At 47.3% G+C, this 20,737-nt stretch overlaps 1 protein-coding gene across 1 annotated transcript in view; it reads right to left on the bottom strand.

Moving 5' to 3' along the window:
* The window catches only part of SRRM4 (serine/arginine repetitive matrix 4), a 148,648-nt gene that overhangs the window by 31,267 nt on the left and 96,644 nt on the right, over positions 1-20,737 (bottom strand). The window contains exons 3-6 of the mRNA XM_073312368.2: positions 10,572-10,658; positions 7,490-7,570; positions 3,601-3,627; positions 194-244 (exon numbers count right to left, since the gene is read on the bottom strand). Of these exons, the coding sequence (XP_073168469.1) occupies positions 194-244; positions 3,601-3,627; positions 7,490-7,570; positions 10,572-10,658 (246 nt within the window). The remainder of the gene's footprint in view (positions 1-193; positions 245-3,600; positions 3,628-7,489; positions 7,571-10,571; positions 10,659-20,737) is intronic.

Raw genomic sequence — 20,737 nt, 5'->3', positions numbered from 1 at the left:
GAAGGATAAAAACATCCCTTGTTTGATCTGGAAAACAAGCATGTGATTTCAAAATGAAAGAAGAGGTTTACTGTGGTGGGTACCCATCTGTGGCTAACCCCAACGGGTTAGCCAAACCCTCCCCCACATCCATGACTCTTAAAGGGACAGTTCAGCAAAAACACATTCGATAGTTCAGTACATTTCTACTTACTGTTTTTTGTGTTTTCTTTCTTCCTTTCTTTTACTTTTTGGGCTTGAGGAGCTAAATAAGAAATAGCTAATTAACTGGAAGATTTCAGTTCTAATCAGCCAAAACAATCAAAGTAACAGGACATTCAATCTCAGAAAACACCGGCATGTTTTGCTCACCATTGATGCAAATGGACACAATTCCATTCACACCAATGGACTTGGGCTTACTTAACCCAGTAGAGCGAATCTGTTCCATTGTGTTTCAGTAAAAACACATGTTGTATTCTGAGCTCCAAACAAAGGGATCAGTCATCCCACCTGCCTTATAGAGAAAGTGGATGAAAACTATATATTGAATAAAGAAAAGGAGGACTTGTGGCATCTTAGAGACTAACAAATTTATTTGAGCATAAGCTTTCGTGAGCTACAGTTCACTTGATTGGATGCATACCGTGGAATATACATGTATTGGTAGAGTTACACCTGTGTAAATCTGGAATAAAGCAGCGGTGTCTTGGGTCCATAGAGACAAAGACTTCAATGAGTAGGATACAACGAGCTTCCTGCACAAGGTCCTTCAGACGATGAATTCTCATCACAGTGTAGATTTGATGGTAAAATCACACCATGAGAGAAATGCAGGCCAAGCCACTATAGATTTGCTTCTAGAAAGAGGTTTCACACTTTCCTGAGCTCAACTTTCTGAACCTGCACCTCTCCCCACTAAAAAAAACCCCTAGAAGCTGTCTTGGGAACACAAGTTTTTAATTAAAATCCACATTCTGGAACCTTTAATTAGAGTCGGGCTCAAGCCCCAGCCAGCACAGTAGGAAACGGACATCAGATGCTAGCTTGCTCAGTTGTAAGATGAGCCCCTAAGTCTGTAAGTTGAGGAAGGAGTTTCCATCCAGCCTTTAAGCTTGTTGAGCAATCAGAGTAAGAACTTTAAACTAGCAGCGAAGTTGGAGGGAGGGTGGCTTCTGCTCACTGACAACTGGACGAGAAGCTGGATATGAGTTAACAGTGTGCCCTTGTAGCCAAGAAGGCCAATGGCATTTTGGGATGTATAAGTAGGGGCATTGCCAGCAGATCGAGGGACGTGATCGTTCCCCTCTATTCGACATTGGTGAGGCCTCATCTGGAGTACTTTGTCCAGTTTTGGGCCCTACACTACAAGAAGGATGTGGAAAAATTGGAGAGAGTCCAGTGGAGGACAACAAAAATGATTAGGGGACTGGAACACATGACTTACGAGGAGAGGCTGAGGGAACTGGGATTGTTTAATCTACAGAAGAGAAGAATGAGGGGAGATTTGATAGCTGCTTTCAACCACCTGAAAGGGGGTTCCAAAGAGGATGGATCTAGACTATTCTCAGTGGTAGCGGATGACAGGACAAGGAGTAATGGTCTCAAGTTGCAGTGGGGGAGATTTAGGTTGGATATTAGGAAAAACTTTTTCACTAGGAGGGCGGTGAAACACTGGAATGCGTTACTTAGGGAGGTGGTGGAATCTCCTTCGTTAGAAGTTTTTAAGGTCAGGCTTGACAAAGCCCTGACTGGGATGATTTAATTGGGGATCGGTCCTGCTTTGAGCAGAGGGTTGGACTAGATGACCTCCTGAGGTCCCTTCCAACCCTGATATTCTATGATTCTATGGACCCTCACAGCTAACAAGGTTGCAAATGATGTCTGGTTTGACAGTGCTGTGGTCCCCAAGGGACAAATTAAAACCCAGGAGCTATAGGAATGCCTCAAAGCCGGGATCCATAAAGGGAAAGCTGTCAGGCCCTTTGCTGTAACAGCACAGCGGGACAGCACTGCAGAAAATCTTCCAAATGCCCTTGCACATAGGAAGGCAAAAATAACACTCAGTGAATGTATGACTCCTATACTGTTCCCTCTAAGTCTATGCACTCTCCCTTTAAATATTTACCTGTCCAAGGAAGGGTTAACCTTAACCTAGATATAAATATGAACTCCAGGAGCTGGATTTAGTGCATGGCCTATACTTGTATATCATAGAATCATAGAACTGGAAGGGACCTCGAGAGGTCATCTAACCCAGTCCCCTGCACTCATGGTAGGACTAAGTATTATCTAGACCAGTTGTTCTCAAACGAGGGGCGCCGCTTGTTCAGGGAAAGCCCCTGGCGGGCCAGGCCGGTTTGTTTACCTGCTGTGTCTGCAGGTTTGGCTGATCGTGGCTCCCACGGGCCACGGTTCGCTGTTCCAGACCAATAGGGGCTGCAGAAAGTGGCACGGGCCGAGGGTCATGCTGGCCGCCCTTCCCGCAGCTCCCATTGGCCCACTGGGCTTTCCCTGAACAAGCGGCACCCCTAATTTGAGAACCACTAACAGGTGTTTCTCCAAACTGCTCTTAAATATCCACAATGATGGAGATTCCACCACCTTCCTAGGCAATTTATTCCTGTGCTTAATCACCCTGACAGGAAGTTTTTCCTAACGTCCAACCTAAACTGTCCTTACCGCAATTTAAACCCATTGCTTCTTGTCCTATCCTCAGGTTAAGAAGAACAATTTTTCTCCCTCCTCCTTGTAACGACCTTTTATGTACTTGAAAACTGTTATCATGTCCCCGCTCAGTCTTCTCTTCTCCAGACTAAACAAACCCAATTTTTTCAATCTTCCCTCATAGGTCATGTTTTCTAGACCTTTAATAATTTTTGTTGCTCTTCTCTGGGCTTTCTCCAATTTGCCCACATCTTTTCTGAAATGTGGTGCCCAGAACTGGACACAATACTCTAGTTGAGGCCTAATCACCACGGAGTAGAGCGGAAGAATTACTTCTCAGGTCTTGCTTACAACACTCCTGCTAATACATCCCAGAATGATGTTCGCTTTTTTTGCAACAGTGTTACACTGTTGACTCATATTTAGCTTGTGATCCCCTATGACTCCGAGATCCCTTTCCACAGTACTGCCTCCTAGGCAGTCATTTCCCATTTTGTATGTGTGCAACTGATTGTTCCTTTCTAAGTAGAGTTCTTTGCATTTGTCCTTATTGAATTTCATCCTGTTTACTTCAGACCATTTCTCCAGTTTGTCCAGATCATTTTGAATTTTAATCCTATCCTCCAAAGCTGGCAGAAAGTTTACCAGGGGTAGCATTCACCCGTGTATAGAGGGACCAGCATGAGACCCAAGCACCACTTGGGTCAAGCAGCACATACAGCTGAATTCCACCCCAATGAAAGAGGCTCAATGTAGCTTTAACCTCAGATGTTCTGGAGGTGGAGGGGGAGCCTAGGGGGTTTCATAAGCTCTGCTAGGTGAAACTTGCACCTTCCTGCACCAGCACTAGCAAACCTGGACTTCCCTAGAGTCTGATGGTGTTTCCCATCACCCCATGTGGGCAGAATTAACCCATACTGCTTAGGTGGGTGGCAAAGCTTTCAGAGCCCTTACCTGTGTCTTCTCTTCTTTGAAGATAACCTGCAAGAAGCAGATATATCAACTGAATGTAGATGTCACTGTGGAATCAACACACACACTGCTGCATTTGTTCAGAGACAGACACATTTCAGACCATCTCCCTCATATAGACAGTGGAAAGATATTAAAATGGCTAAGAGAAGAGTCCTCCCAACAAGGACCTTTCAATAGCTCTCAGCTGCCATTTAGCCACCTAAGGATATGTCTACATTGCGAGCCGGTGATGTATGTCCCATCTTGGGGAGACACACCTACACTAGCATGCTAAAAATAGTCTAGCCATGGAGGCATGAGTGGTGGGAGGAGCTAGCTGTTGCCCCGTGTATGTACCAATCTGAGATGCTAGGCACGTACTCACGTGGCTAGTCCCTCCCGCTTCTTGTGTTGCTGCAGCTATGCTCTATTTTTAGAGCACTAGCTCCATCAGAGCTAGTGTGGGTCTGTCTCCCCAGGCTGGGAATCGCACTCCCAGCACAAAGTGTAGACGTGCCAGCCTTCCCAAGGCAGCTTAGCCTGCCAGGAGCTGAGCTCTTGGAAATGCCGCAGTGGGAACTACTGCATGCTGAGTGCTTTGACATTCTGGCCCCCATTTATAGGTGCTGAGCACTTGACAATCTGGCCCTGAGTGTAAGAGCTCTGTTAAACTGGGTCTATTTATTCCTCTGATTGGTTGCATTTTCCCTGCTGGTGCTAATCTAGCCCTGCAGCTAATTCAGCCTTGGAGGGGAGAGATGAGCCTGCCCAATGGGTAGCTGTAATCCGTCTGTATCGAGCAGTCAGGAGGGCCCCCTGGCCTATGTGTTTTCTCTTTATTTTGGGCCAAATCCTTGTCCCTGGGTTAAACGTGGGGTGGGGGACCTAGCGCTGCCTCTCTGAAACCTGACCATGGTGGTTCTCTGATGATGATGGTGGTGGAGGGCAGGATTCGGACGGATGACCATTCGGATGGTCAGGACTTGTGTTCTAGGTGAGCTGATTCTCTACACACGCCTGTTAGGAGGGTTAGTGATGATAATGTAGGATTCAGGCCTGTATATTCACCGGAGATAGAAGTTTGGGTCTTGTTTGCCCGTTTGAGTTTTGATATGGTTATATTCTTACTAACATGTGTGAACAAAGACACTGTGTGTTGCTTCTGCCCAGCCAGATGGGTTTGTTAGTATAATGGGAACAGATAAGAACTGCTAAAGTGTTACTGGACATGGTGGGAAGATCATATACAAGCACAAACTTGAAGACTGCCTCAATTCCTATCTCAAGGCAAGGTCAAGCAACCAGTCAGGAGGGGCAATGTGGGATGAACGGGAAGGTATACGAAGCATTAAAAGGCCAAAGCAATGCCTGTCCCTGACCCTAGCACAACCTTACCCCTCCCATGGGATAAAAAAGAGGTGGGATGAAGCCTCCAGACTCATGACCCCCCAAAATGGAACATGACCATAAATTGTAAGAGGTGGGACCAAGGGGGTGTATTGCAGGTATAATTATGCCTGTTAAGGAGTGGGGGAACGGGACACTGGGAAGCAAGGCTCAGCGGTGTCAGAGCTATGGATATGCTTGCTTGAAACTAACCCCAATAAACATTGCCTGCACTTCAGACTTCTGGCCTTCTGCTTTCTGCCTGCGTGACAAGAACCAGGGAAGGGGATGAAGGGAAAGCCCCCTAACAATCCCCAACACCCCACTTAATACTACAGATATGTGGGCCCAGTTCTGATTTTAGGGACACTGGTGTAGATCTGGAGCCTCTCCATCAATGTGAGTGGGCCTGATTTCCCACTGCTTTGCACCCGGGGCCATCATTTACACCTGTGCAAAGTGGGTGTTAAAGGCTGCTCTTCTGAACTGGGGATGAATTGCCCCTGCTCTGCATGGTATACCTGGCTACACCAGGTACAGAGCAGCAGAGATCAATGGGGCCCATCATTGCTGGGGCAGGGTACAATCTAGGGAGGAATATGGCATGCTCTGTAGTGAAGTGCATTGGAGGAGTTTTTTCTTTTTGCTATATTCTATTTTGCTATATTTACTTCTCTCTCCCTGAGTATCAGGCTCACTTTTTCGTCCTTTGGTTTTGTCCCTTTTGTAAGACTGTCCTGGCTTGTTGGTTCAGTCAATTATAAATACATGAACTTTCCGAGGAAGATGGCACCCATTGTTCTCAGCAAATATTGGGTTAGTGGTTGGAAGAAGAAATTGGAATGTTTGATATTTAAAAATTTAATCATGTTCTTTACATTAGAGACAGCGGCGTATTAACGCCTAGGCTGACAAGGCCTAGGCCTAGGGCAGCAAATTTGCAGGGGCGGCAAATTTATAATAGCAGCCAGAGACTGCTTCCCCCGGTGCTGGTTCGCGCTCCCCGCCCCCACTCTAGTCCTTCCCTGCCCCCTCCCTGCCCCTATTGGTCCCCTTCCCCAAATCCCCGCCCCGGCCCTGCCTCCTCTCCTGAGCGCGCTGTGTTACCCCCTCTTCCCGCCTCCTTCGCGAAGCTGTTTCATGCACAAGCACTGGCAGGGAGTGGGGAGAAGCAGGACCCAGCGGTGCACTCAGGGGAGGAGGCGAAGGCGGAGAGGAGGTAAGCTGGGGTGGGGGTGGCGAGAATTATTTCAGGGCCTAGGGGCGGCAAAATCTTTAATCCGCCACTGATTAGAGATGGGCCCGAGCTAGCCAGTTTGGAGCTAGGTCCAGCTCAGCGCAGGTCTCCTGCTTTGAAGGCATTCAGATCTGCTTCTGGCCTGCTGGAGAGAGAGATGCCTGCTGGGACGTTCAGAAGTAGATGTGCACCTGAGCTGTTCTAAATGTTCGGGCTGGACGAGGGGGGGCTGAGTTTGGCACATGGAGTTTCTGTTTGAGCCCATCTCTGGTTCCAATATTTGGGTTCTTTTGAGGCTCATTGAGCTAGGAATAAAGCAGGATGGAAATGGGGTGACAGACGACAAGCGCCATGGGAAACTCAATGGTTTGGCCTCAGAGGGTTTCCTATAAATCTTGCCTTTGAGTTTAGGCCTTGCCTTCCATCCTTTCCTAGAGCCCCCACCCCCAGGACATCAGAACGCTGCCGCATGAGCATTTGCACCTCCTTGCGTTGTGTAGGGTGACACTTGGGCAGGTTTCAATGGTCTGGCATTGAGACTGCACACGAGCAGTCGGGCTGAGGGACCGCACGCGAGCAGTCGGGCTGAGCTGGCACGTGCAGGCTGCATTACAGCTGCTTGGTCCCAGAATTCTGCCGAATTTAAGCTTCCATTTAAAAAGGGGGAACAAACCAAACAAGCCAATGGCTATGAAAGAAACCTGGCCCAGCGCTGTCTGCGGACAGGCAGACACAATTGTTTGGTGAGTGATGCAGACAGCCCACGTGTCAACGCCAAAGCCCCCGGAGAAAAAAGTTGAATTCTGCCGAGCCTAGCAAAGTCTGCAAGGGAAGAGAGGGCGGGAGAGCTGGCAGCTCCCTGCCCCTTGCACAACCCTTTGGAAGAGCACAGGTGTTGCTCCCTGCTAGGGCCAATGCGGGTACTAACTTCCTGAGAGTGGGTGGGGTAATAAGGGTGTCAGAGATCCCATTGCAGCGGGAGCTCCCTTTCTGGGTCAGCCAGGATCCCTTCCAGGGACTCCCACGCACCACTTACGTCCCACTTTAGCCCAGGGTTAAGTGGGAGTTAAGGCGTGCATAGGCGTTGCACTGGCCATCCCCCCAGGGGCCAACATTGCCCAGGCAGTGGGGCTGAGCAGCATGGATACCCTTTACCTCTAAGCCTCCTTCTAACGAAAACCACCCAGCTGCACTCAACCGCCTTGCGTTCAGTGCCTGGGGAGGAGTGTGCGCTGAGCTCGGGGCGGAGAGTTTTAGGGGGAATACCTGTTTCTTTTTCGTTTCTTTGAGCTTTTCTTCTTCTTCTTCTTCTTCTTCTTCACAGGCGAGGGGCTATACGATGGAGACCTGGGGAACAGCGACAACATGTTACTTACTGGGCATGTGGTGCCCCGAGCCAGAGGAGTCTGTCTGCTGGGGTGAGTGTCTGGGGACACAGGGGTTTACCACACTAGCCTTTCACTCGGGAGACCTGCATTCCGATCCTTGCTTAGAGGACAAGCGAAAACACATTCCCTCCCTGGCAGGTGTTGTTCCCGTCACGAAAGATGCCTGAATTTGCCACAGCTGCCAGGCAACATGCAGGGGAGGCCCAGAGGGCTGCAGGTTTGGGCTGAGCTTTGTGAGAATCAGAGAACATTGCCCAACCTGCTGCAGCAGGGTCCCTTTTGGTCCCGGGTGCCCACACCCCACCATGGCCCGACAGAAATGTTAGTGCTCAAACTCCAGCACTGTGTGGTGGGGGTATGAGCAGCTTCATGCTGACTGGGAGCTCTGTGCTGAGAACAGCCTAAAGAACTCAGTGCTGTCCCCGCAGTTACTGCATTGACCCCCCCGCAACCTTCTCCCCTGAACTCAGGGGATCCCGCTCTGCTACAGCCCTGGCTGTAGCACATACACAATCCCCCTTCCTTGGCCATTGCCCTAGTTCCCTCCTCAAATGCACATGCCAGTTCTTGGTCTCTTTCCCCTCAATGTGAGTCTGATCCCTAGGGCTGCCACAGCCGGCATGACAGTTTGCAGAGGAGGGGGTCACAAACTGACTGCTGAGCCGTGAAATGTGGTGGTGGGGAGTCAGACCCCTTGTCTGGAGGGCAGGGATGCTGGGGATGGGGGGAGGGAGGTGAAAGTGTATTAATAGATCTGGGGGAAGCTTGTATAGCATCTGACTGAACCAGGCTGGGATCCAAGCACTGACTTTTCCTGGGTCCCAATATTTACAGAATCATAGAAATGTAGGACTGGAAGGCACCTTGAGAGGTCCTCTAGTCCAACCCCCGGAACTGAGGTTGGACTAGACCATCCCTGACAGGTGTTTGTCCAAACTGGTCTTTAAAACCTCCAATGATGGGGATTCCACAACCTCCCTTGGAAGCCTATTTCAGAGGTTAGCTACCCCTGTAGTTAAAAGTTTTACCTGATTTCTCATCTAAATCTCCCTTGCTGCAGATTAAACCAATTACTTCTTGTCCTACCTTCAGCAGACATGGAAAACAATTCATCACCATCCTCTTTATAATAGCCCTTAATATATTTGCAGACTTATCAGGTCCCACCTCAATCTTCTTCTCCAGGCTAAACATGCTCAGTTTTTTAAACCTTTCCTCATTGGTCAGGTTTTCTAAACCTTTTCTCACTTTTGTTGCTCTCCTCTGGACACTGTCCAATTTGTCCCTAAAGTGTGGCGCCCAGAATTGGACACATACTCCAGCTGAGGCCTCACCAAGGCTGAATAGAGTGAGACAATTACCTCCCATGTCTTATATATGACACTCCGGTTAATACGCCCCAGAATGATATTATTGATTAATGATATTTTTGCGATTGCACCCTGTTGTTGACTCATATTCAATTTGTGAACCATTATAACCTCCAGATCCTTTTTAGAAGTACCACCCCCTAGCCAGTTATTCCCCATTTCGCAACTGTGCACTTGAGTTTTCCTTCCCCAGTGTAGCACTTTGCACTTCTCTTTATTGAATGTCATCTTGTTGATTTCAGACCAATTCTCCAATTTGTCGAGCTCATTTTGAATTCTAATCCTGTCCTCCAAAGTGTTTGCAACCCCTTCCAGCTTGGCGTCATCTGCAGATTTTATAAGCATACTCTCTACTCCATTATCCAAGTCATTTATGGAAATGTTGATTAGTACCAGAACCAGGACTGATGTGTGGGACCCCACTAGACTTGTCCTCCCAGTTTGAGAGCGAACCATTGGTAACTACTCCTTGAGTACGGTCTTTCAACCAGTTGTGCACCCACTTTATAGTCATTTCATCTAGACCACGCTGCCGTGGTTGGCTATGTTCACAGGCAGTCAGAGAATGGCAGTTCTGAAAAGCAGATTTATTTTTTCACAGCTCTCTCTGGCCTTTTTTTAATCAGGGGACGCTTCCCCTCTAGCAATATGTTGAAATGCAAACCCAGGCTCTGGATTTCTGCCTGGTTTGATTGCAATGAAGACGTCACATTTATTTCAGCAGATGTTAGTGCAGCTGACTGTGCTGGGTGGAATTTCCCATCTCAAGGCTGCTGGAGCAGACACAGCCTTGCATTGCTGCCACCTCCTGGCACTGACTTTTCACACAAAGCTTATCCCTGAGCTTTAGGTCCTGGCAGCGCAGCCCTGCCCTGTAGTTGCTGGCTTAAGGTGATAGGTCTGAGTCCTGCTGCGATGCCAAGATCAAGGTGTTCAGACGCCCTGGGGATGGGCCTGGTAGAACGACCTTTACAGAACAGAACAGGTACCAGGAAGTCCCCCTGAAAGTAACATATATTAGATAGGCAAAAAACACAGGGGCACACTCTTAATTTGCACTTCATTTGAAACCATAGAATGATAGAATCTCAGGGTTGGAAGGGACCTTAGGAGGTCATCTAGTCCACCCCCCTGCTCAAAGCAGGACCGATCCCCGACTAAATCATCCCAGCCAGGGCTTTGTAAGGTAGGAGTCCACATACCTTTGTGGGTCTGGGCCTAAAGCCCTATATGGGTGCTAAGTGCAGAACCGTGCCCTCTGATCCATCTCCTAGTGTCTGGCCCAGTCTATGAGATGGGTCTTCCCCTGTTTTCTTGTAGGGAGGCTATTCCATGGCCTAACCGATTTCACTGTCAGGAAGTTTAACTTGATATTCAGCTTTTTTTGCCTTCTCTTAATTTCACCCCATTGCTCCTCGTTATACCTCCAGGAACCATGCTAAATAATTCCTTTCCTTCCTAGGAGCGAACAGAGTCTTTCCTGTCAGATCACATGCTCTCCCAGCTGTCACCTAACTGGGGAGATATTTTTCCTTTGCCTGGGATCTGAGCAGCCACTGGTCTGTGGGGTTTCCCCCTCTCTGAACTCACCTCCTCCTCTTCTTACGTGTAGATTTCTTTTTCTTTTTCTTCCCCCGGGATGGGGGTGGTGGCGTGTACTCCTCATCGTGTGAGGGGCTTGAGAGAAAGAAGGACAATCAGTTGACCCATGTCAATCAATGCTGTTTTCATCCACTTCCTCAATTCCCAGATAGTCCTGACTGAAGGACGTTTTCCAAATCTTCCTGCTGTACCATGAAAAACTGGGTTTCATGGCAGATCTATAATGCACGGTAAATGCTTAATTACCATGTCATGAGCAATTTGGTCATGCTTTAAATTAACTGTCTCCTCTCAGGATTTTATATATATATATATATATATATATATATATATATATATATATATATAATGAGATAGTTACTGTATGTTACTCACATGCCCGTTGATTATTTTAAAAATATTTATCGAGGTTAACAGCTCCGTGACAGATTTATAAGTTTTGTTACCCTCAGTAAATAGGTTTTAAATAATTAATTGGCATCTAATTCGCATACAATAATTATGGCAACTAGATAAATTTCTCTAAATTTAATAAGAGAGTTAACAAATTTTAAACAGCAACTGACTACAAAAATGTATTTATTGAGGTGTTATGGTAGTCTAATGAGATATAGCTCTCTTACACCATTGTTAAACGTCAGAAAAATATTTCCCTGGGTATTTTTTTTTACATTTTGGAACATACAGCACATAATCTCATTATATTTAAATTAAATGCAAATACTGTAGTTAAATGAATTTGGGGCACTTAGTTTAAAATATGACAGTTAATTTGCGGTTATCTGTTAAGCAATCCAAACATTCTTAGGAAGGGAGGAAGTGCTGTCTAGTGGGTAAAGCAAGTGATAATGAGTCAAGATTCCTGGGTTGTATTCCTGGCTCTGTCACTGACCTCCAGCGACAGCTTGGCCCAGTCACATGGAATTGGATTTTCAAATGTATTTAGTGATGATGCACACACAGCTGAGTCAACTCTGAGCACCTCTGGAAATTCCACACAGCTGGGGGCTGATTTTCAGAAGTGCTGAGCATCCCCAGAGGTCAATTGGACTTGCAGGTGTTTACGATGACTGAAAGTCAGGCGGGAGTGTGTCGCAGTTTGGGAACCCTAAAATTGAGACCTCCAAAATTAGTGGATACGTTTACTTGCATGCTTCTGTGCCTCAGTTTCCCCACTTGTAAAATGAGAGATAACACCTGTGTCAAAGAGATGTTGTGAGACTTAGTTACTATTTGGAAAGTGCTTTGAGATCCTCAGACACAGAAACCAGACTAGAATGGAATAGGAGCTAGAGAAAGGACAAGTATTATTAACAAAGTCTTGATACATGGAAACCATCAGAGCATGAAGCTATTTAGAATGACAAGGCTGCAGAGGGAGGGGCAGGAGCTGTTTTGCAGCTGTCACTGATTTACATTCAGGGCTTTCACTGCACTTTACAGGGCCCAGGATAGAATCGGTCTTATCTAGGGATCGAATTACTACCAAAATAACGCTACCATAAAAAGCCAATTGTTTAGTGTTTTTAATACACTTTTTTTATAGCCTTACAAAACTAAACGTGATGCTAATGTTTTGCTCATGAGCCATGAATAACTGAAGAGCAAAGTATTTTTGGAACGTGTAAAGAAACTCTCCTTCATTGCCAGGGCTCGGGTGGTAAATGTGTAACAAGCAGAATGCCCCTCCTTCTCCGGCCCCCGAGTTATCGGCTCACTAGTTTATTTTAACATGGAGAAACGGGTCCCATCACAAATATATTACTCGGATGTGCTGGCCAGCATCAGGAGAACAGCGATCTTCTAGTTACATAGCAACCTGGATCCAGACTATCACCGCTGCAAGGGGCCAGCGTCTGCCACCCTTACTCAGGACTGAGGCCCACCCTATTCCACAACAGGAAGGAAGGCACAGCCCCATGCCTCAGGAGATCTGCGTTCAATTCCCGGCTGCGCCTGGATGGCCGTGGGCAAGTCAATCAGGTCCAGAGTCTCAAAGGTATGTAGGTGTAGGGAAGTATAATCAGGAAGGTCAAAAAAGAATTTGAAGAACAGCTAGCCAAAGACTCAAAAAGTAACAGCAAAAAATGTTTAAGTACATCAGAAGCAGGAAGCCTCCTAATCAACCAGTGGGGCCACTGGATGATCAAGATGGTAAAGGAGCACTCAAGGAAGATAGGGCCATGGTAGAGAAACTAAATGAATTCTTTGCATCCGTCTTCACGGCTGAGGATGTGAGGGAGATTCCCAAACCCGAGCCATTCTTTTTAGGTGACAGATCTGAGGAACTGTCCCAGACTGAGGTGTTATTAGAGGAGGTTTTGGAACAAATTGATGAATTAAACAGTAATCAGTCACCGGGACCAGATGGTATTCCCCCAAGAGTTCTGAAGGAACTCAGATGTGAAATTGCAGAACTACTAATTGTAGTCTGTAACCTCTCATTTAAATCAGTTTCTGCACCGGGTGACTGGAGGAGAGCTAATGTGATGCCAATTTTTTAAAAAGGATCCAGAGGTGATCCCGGCAATTACAGGCCAGTAAGCCTGACTTCAGTACCAGCAAATTGGTTGAAACTATACTAAAGAACAGAATTATCAGACACATAGATGAACATGATTTGTTTGGGAAGAGTCAACATGGTTTTTGTAAAGGGAAATCACGTCTCAACAATCTACTAGAATTCTTTGAGGGAGTCAACAAGCATGTGGACAAGGGGGATTCAGTGGATATAGTGTACTTAGAGTTTCAGAAAGCCTTTAACAAGGTCCCTCACCAAAGGCTCTTAAAACAAAGTAAGCTGCCATGGGATAAGAGGGAAGGTCCTGTCATGGATGGGTAACTGATTAAAAGATGGGAAACCAAGGATAGGAATAAATGATCAGTTTTCAGAATGGAGAGAGGTAAATAATTGTGTCCTCTAGGTGTCTGTACTGGGATCAGTACTGTTCAACATATTCATAAATTATCTGGAAAAAGAGGCAAACAGTGAGGTGGCAAAATTTGCAGATGATACAAAACTACTCAAAATAGTTAAGTCCAAAATAGACTGGGAAGAGTTACAAAGGAATCTCATAAAACTGGGTGACTGGCAACAAAATGGCAGACGAAATTCAGTGTTGATAAATGCAAAATAATGCACACTAGAAAACATAATCCCAACTATACATATAAAATGATGGGTCTAAGTTAGCTGTTACTGCTCAAGAAAGATCTTGGAGTCACTGTAGATAGTTCTCTGAAAACATCCACTCAATGTGCAGCGACAGTCAAAAAAGTGAACAGAATGTTGGGAATCATTAGGAAAGGGATTGATAATAAAACAGAAAATATCATGTTGCCTCTATATAAATCCATGGTGCGCCCATATCTTGAATACTGCATGCAGATCTGGTCGCCCCATCTCAGAAAAGATATATTGGAATTGGAAAGGATACAGAAAAGGGCAACAAAAATGATTAGGGGTATGGAAGAGATTTCATATGAAGAGAGATTAATAAGACTGGGACTTTTCAGCCTGGAACAGAGATGACTAATGGGGGATATGATCAAGGTCTATAAAATCATGACTGGTGTGGAGAAAGTAAATAAGGAAGTTATTTACTCCTTCTCATAACACGAGAACTAGGGGTCAACAAATGAAATAAATAGGCAGTAGGTTTAAAACAAACAAAAGGAAGTACATCTTCACACAACGCAGAGTCAACCTGTGGAACTCTTTGCCAGAGGATCTTGTGAAGGCCAAGATTATACCAGGGTTCAAAAAAGAACTAGATAAGGTCATGGAGAATAGGTCCAGCAATGGCTATTAGCTAGGATAGGCAGGGATGCAAAACCATGCTCTGAAGTGTCCCTAGCCTCTCTTTGCCAGAAGCTGGGAATGGGCAACAGGGAATTGATCACTTGATGAGTGCCCTGTTCTGCCCATTCCCTTTGAAGCACCTGACACTGGCCACTGTCAGAGACAGGATACTGGGCTGGATGGACCATTGGTTTGACCCAGAATGGTTATTCTTATGTTCTTGGGTGTCTAAATCTCAAGCCACCTTACTACCTTTGAAGATCTGGCCTTAAACTCTCTGGGCCTCAGTTTCCCATCTGTAAAATGGAGATAATGCCCCTCTCTTCCCCACCCTTTCTTTTCTGTTTAAGTTTTGCAGGTCAGGGTCTACCTCTCACCATGTGTTTGTGATCTTTGATGGGGCTCCAGGCATTGAGATATTAATAAAATAAATAATAATAAAAATAATAATATAGTCCTGTTTATTTCGGTGATTCTACTTGCACAGTAAGATACCACTCAACATGTGTACATATGGTACAGTCTAGGCCTAAACTACTAAAAAATTAGCAAGCCAAGGCCAGGCTAACACCACATTCTGATGGAGGGTCCAATTTACTCTTGCTTTGTCATTTTCCCAGAGCCCCAAAACCACACTAAGCACCAGGCATCTGCTAACCACCAGGTCTCTAATTACAGGATCACTTCACCGTTCCCTGAAATGCAGCCACCTCTGTGGTGATGGGTGGCAAATGTTGAACCACGCCCAGCAACACCACACAAGTTAGAATAGCCAGTGAAGGCTGCCATGTCCCCGGCAGAGAAATTCAGCCCCTCTGTCCTTGTGACAAATTCCCTTGGGTACTGGATAACTGCAAATGGCCAGGCACACACTGCATTCCAGGCCCAGGCTTGGGGCATTTGATTTCATACCGCCCTAGAGAGAATGGCACTTGTTATTTGTTAAGTACAAAGACACAGGGGAAGACCACCCCTGCCCTGAAGAACCCGCAGCCCAAACAGACAACAGAATCCACACTGCGAGACCCAGGGGAGTCTGTTTTGTTGATGTGGGTCAGCAATTTTGGCCTGAGGGGAAGGGGACTGTCACAGGATGTGTCTGCCTTGTAGTGCTCCCTGCTGGCAACGCATGGCATCCAAAAGTAGTGGCGGGGTCAGTGGGCAGCCAGCTTTCCCAGCCTGCTGTCTGTCTCCCCTTTTATAGGGCCCAGGAGCCTTCCCTTGAGCCCAGCAGGGCAGCAGGTTCAGTCACAGGTACACTGGGCCCCACTCCCTCTGAAAGGGGCCAGTCCGGTGACAGAGACCTTTTGGAGGGAGGCTCTGATGGAGGATCTCTGAGGATGTGGTTTGGTAGCCTGTCTTAGGTGCCCTTCATCCACTGTTGCATCAAAATAGAGGAACAACATGCACCACACGTCCCCGTGAGAGATCAAATCCCAGCTTCTGTTCCTAGGCCCTTTTGAGATATATCAGCTTTCCATCCCATTCCAGGAAACATTCTCCCTTTCTACTATCATTTTCCCTTTTCCAATCTATTCCCTGGACACTGGGCTTGGTGGAGGGATTCCTGATTTACACTGGTATAATGGGGAGCAGAATCAGTCCCGCTCATTAGAAACCACTGGTTCTTTTCAGCCTGGTACTGGGTCAGCACGCTGCTTTTTAGAGGCGGAGGGACAAGTTTTTTTTGCAAGATAATAACGATCATGTCCCTCTGTTGCAGATCAGAAAGGGGGATGGAATCGTATTGCATCCTCCAATTAGCATTTCAATATGTCCTCTCTTGCTTTTTTGCCTCTCAAGTAATTCAAAGCGCCAGTGGAAGATTCATTAGGAGATGTAGTACACTGCCTTCTTGGTAACAGGCTTGATGGGCCTTTTATTTGTGGTAAGGTAAAAGAAATGTTGTTTTGAGGGGGATCGCTGTCTTTCTTCAAAATCAGACATCTGTCTCTGTGCAGATGCAGAGGGACTTTTTGTCATCATCACAAGCTAATTCCCTCCTGTGCTGTATTGCCCAAATTTCTAGGCAAATAGCGCTCAGATTGGTTTTCTTCCCTAATTTTTTTGCATAAGTGTTTTCCTTTCATCTGCCCATTACATTTTCCCACATGCCAAGAGCAAACCATACACTTTCAGGGCCAGCAACTTATCGGAGATAAAGGAAAATAACAAACCAAAAAAGAACAAAAGTAAGGTGTCCAGAGAGAGCACGTTGGGTCATTCTAAGATGCTGCATCACCTCTGCCTCACAACATGGCAGATGCCTCTGAAGACAGGGCAGGCTCCTTAGAAATGGAAAGCTGCAGTACGGTGATGCAGCTACACTCCATGTGTTCCCCTTTCCTGATCTTTAATGGAAATTCATAGATGTGAAGGCCAGAAGGGACCATTGCATCAGCTAGTCTGACTTCCTGTACAACCCAGGCCAGAGAATATAATCAGTCCTCCTGTATCAAGCTTCATCTTGCTGGCGTTCCCCCTGTGAGGATTTTCAGAAGCCTCACAACCTCGGAGATCCTCCATCAGAGTCTCCCGCCAAATGGTCTTTCAATGGAGGGAAATCCCCGCACGCGTCATGGCATGGGCCGACCCCTAACTGCCAGGGGTTAGGAAACAACACCCGCTGTGGGCATTATTCCGAAATGGCTCCCCCATTTGACATTCCCCCTCCCCACACACTCTTTCAGAGCCCTTTGCCTCATCAGGCCCCTGGAGTCTCTCCCTCCCACTGCAGTCCTGCTGACGATGGCCTCTCTACCTGAAAGCCCACTTGCTTCACATGCCGGGCTTTGCTCTTGCTCCCCAAGCCCAGATAATTCTCACACTGACCTCAGCGTAAAAAGGCACAAAACTCCACCATCCAAAGTCAGAGGCTGTTTGCCGGGATTGGTACAGGCTCCTCCTGGAATCACTCCCCAACACCATGGGCTGGCCCTAGTGTTGGGAAGCTGAAGGCATCCCAGCTGCTCTGGTAGGTGGCTTCTGCTTTTGTGCCAATGGCCAGAGTAATGCGGGAAGGAAGGTGGTTGAAGTTCTGGGAGGAGACTGGTCCACCAAGGTCTGTACTGTGTAGCAGAGGATCCTGCCCCAGGCCCTGCCCACTTCAGGTGCCCCCGGAGAGAGATCTACCTACTGCATCAGCAGCACCACCCCCTGCCATGTCTGGCTTCATGCTGGCCATCTCCCCTTCCCATAGCAACCCACCCCAAACATGGTGGCTTGCAAGCGCTGACTTTACCACAGACCAAGATGGCATGTGGCCCCTCCCAGCTTGGTACTGTCACGGAGGTGGCATAAGCCTCACTAATTAGCCCAAGGGGGACTGATTGGCAGGGTCCCCCATTCTAGAATGACCAATGGCTTGTCCCGGATTGGCAACTCCCATGTTCCTGCACTGGAACATCTGGCTCTGGAGAGGGATGGGAATCACAAACTCAGCAGAGAAGCAGGCAAAATAACCAGTGTGATGACAGCTGCCTTGGGGACAGATTCCAGGAGGCATTCTCTGCTCCCTGAACATCAACTCTGCCAGGGAATGGGGAGGGAAATCTAGCAGGAAAAAAATTAATATCTTCCCCAGTTATTAACCTGTAATATCTGGACAATCTTAAGGTCCCCTTGAAAGCTCTGGCCAGATCTTCAGTCAGGAGGGACTAATGCCCATACAGCATCCACCTTAACAACAATCCAACATAAATGATTGCTATTTTTTATGGTAACGCCTAGGGACCTCAGCTGAGATTACAGCCCCATTGTAGATATATAGTGAGAGATAGAACTTACAGCCTAAACAGATAGGAGAAAGAAGTATTTCTAGCCCCATTTTACAGACTAGGGACTAATGCCCAGAAAGATTAAGTGCCCAAGGTCACCCAATAAGTCTGTAGCAGAGTTGGGAATTGATCCCAGATCCCCTGAGCCCCCAGTCCAGAGTTTCATAGAATCATAGAATCTCAGGGTTGGAAGGGACCCCTGAAGGTCATCTAGTCCAACCCCCTGCTCGAAGCAGGACCAATTCCCAGTTAAATCATCCCAGCCAGGGCTTTGTCAAGCCTGACCTTAAAAACCTCTAAGGAAGGAGATTCTACCACCTCCCTAGGTAACGCATTCCAGTGTTTCACCACCCTCTTAGTGAAAAAGTTTTTCCTAATATCCAATCTAAACCTCCCCCACTGCAACTTGAGACCATTACTCCTCGTTCTGTCATCTGCTACCATTGAGAACAGTCTAGAGCCATCCTCTTTGAAACCCCCTTTCAGGTAGTTGAAAGCAGCTATCAAATCCCCCCTCATTCTTCTCTTCTGCAGGCTAAACAATCCCAGCTCCCTCAGCCTCTCCTCATAAGTCATGTGTTCTAGACCCCTAATCATTTTTGTTGCCCTTCGCTGGACTCTCTCCAATTTATCCACATCCTTCTTGTAGTGTAGGGCCCAAAACTGGACACAGTACTCCAGATGAGGCCTCACCAATGTCGAATAGAGGAGAACGATCACGTCCCTCGATCTGCTCGCTATGCCCCTACTTATACATCCCAAAATGCCATTGGCCTTCTTGGCAACAAGGGCACACTGCTGACTCATATCCAGCTTCTCGTCCACTGTCACCCCTAGGTCCTTTTCCGCAGAACTGCTGCCTAGCCATTCGGTCCCTAGTCTGTAGCTGTGCATTGGATTCTTCCATCCTAAGTGCAGGACCCTGCACTTATCCTTATTGAACCTCATCAGATTTCTTTTGGCCCAATCCTCCAATTTGTCTAGGTCCTTCTGTATCCTATCCCTCCCCTCCAGCGTATCTACCACTCCTCCCAGTTTAGTATCATCCGCAAATTTGCTGAGAGTGCAATCCACACCATCCTCCAGATCATTTATGAAGATATTGAACAAAACCGGCCCCAGGACTGACCCTTGGGGCACTCCACTTGATACCGGCTGCCAACTAGACATGGAGCCATTGATCACTATTGATCACTAGTCACATTATCACTAGATCACATTGATCACTAGTTTTAATAATTAAACATTCATCTGATCTGCTTCCATGATCTTTCATGTATATTCATGACCTAATTTATTTCAGTGGGAGCTGTGATTTCTCAGCACCTCTGAAAATACAGCTATTTGGTTCTCACCCCTTTCCACGGCCTCTTGACAGCAAATCCAGTTTTTCAGTTCCGGTACCTCCATGGCTCAGGGGGCAACAGAAGAATGAACCTTTAGCCTTCACCCCTCAGCCCCATGCAGATTCTTGTAGAGCCCTTCCTGGTTTCTGCAGATAATTTACTTTGTCTTTGATGTAGAAACTTTCTCCCTGAGTTCATCTGACTTGAATTGTTTCTCTCTGATTGTCATCAAAGTCTAATTAAAAATACACTTTAGATTATTGCGCTAGTTAGCTTGAAATCTGAAGATATGAAATGTGCTTTCTCTCTCTCTCTCTCTGTGTCTCTAGCAGCTTTAACCAAATGGATTGGCTCTAATCCCAGAGATAATTTAACAGGCAGGGCATGGAAAGGCTGTTCACGTCATTTATAAACTTTTGATTAATTTTTCCCCTTTCAAGCTACCACAAGTTAAGGAAGAACTGATAATGAACCTCTGCCCTAACAAGCCCTGTGCTGTTGGTCTGTGATTTAGGCAAGGGCAGAAGGGAATCTCTTATGGTAGGTCTCAACTGCTAGCACCTCCATCACCCACAGCAGAGTACTGGGATGCTGGCAGGTGGCCTGCCTTCAAACCCCCTCTAAGCTAAGGTGACCATATGTCCCGTTTTGGCCGGGACAGTCCCCTGTCCCGGCTGTCCTGACTTTTTGGGGAAAACTGTGCATTTGTGTGGACAAATGCAGTTTTGCTAAAAAAGCGGGGTGGGACTCCTAGCGGGGCATGGAGGAACGTTGGGGAAAGGCCGGTAACAAGTGGCAATGCCAGCCCCGTGCTGGAGGGAGGTCTAGGGAGAGCGTCTCAGGCCAGCTGGCCAGCCCCACACGCAGCAGGGAGAGGGAGGCCTCAGGGGCCCCCACGCATGGGCTGGCAAGTGTGGCCTTGGGCCGCCCTGCATGTGGAGGACACGGTGGGGAGGCTGGGGCCAGACGCGGGCACTGGGATGGGGAAGCTGAGCCCAGCCCTGTGTGGGTGGGAGGCAGGGACGGCTCAGGCCAGCCCCCTGGGGGTGGTCACCCTATTCCAAGACCAGTTTGAAATGGTGGCCATCCACTGCTTGGATGCACGTTCACTCAAGCGCCCGCTGCAGGCAGCCATTTTGGGAAGAGAGGGCCGGTGGCTGCCGCAGCGTCTGGGGGGCGGAGGGGCAGTGTAGTGAGTGTAGGTGGCACGGCAGAAACCCTGCTGCCGCA

This window comes from Lepidochelys kempii, chromosome 15 (assembly GCF_965140285.1).
Source record: "Lepidochelys kempii isolate rLepKem1 chromosome 15, rLepKem1.hap1, whole genome shotgun sequence".
Lineage (NCBI taxonomy): Eukaryota > Metazoa > Chordata > Testudines > Cheloniidae > Lepidochelys > Lepidochelys kempii.
The sequence above is the reverse complement of the archived record's forward strand: the minus strand, read 5'-3'. Positions and strand labels throughout refer to the sequence as shown.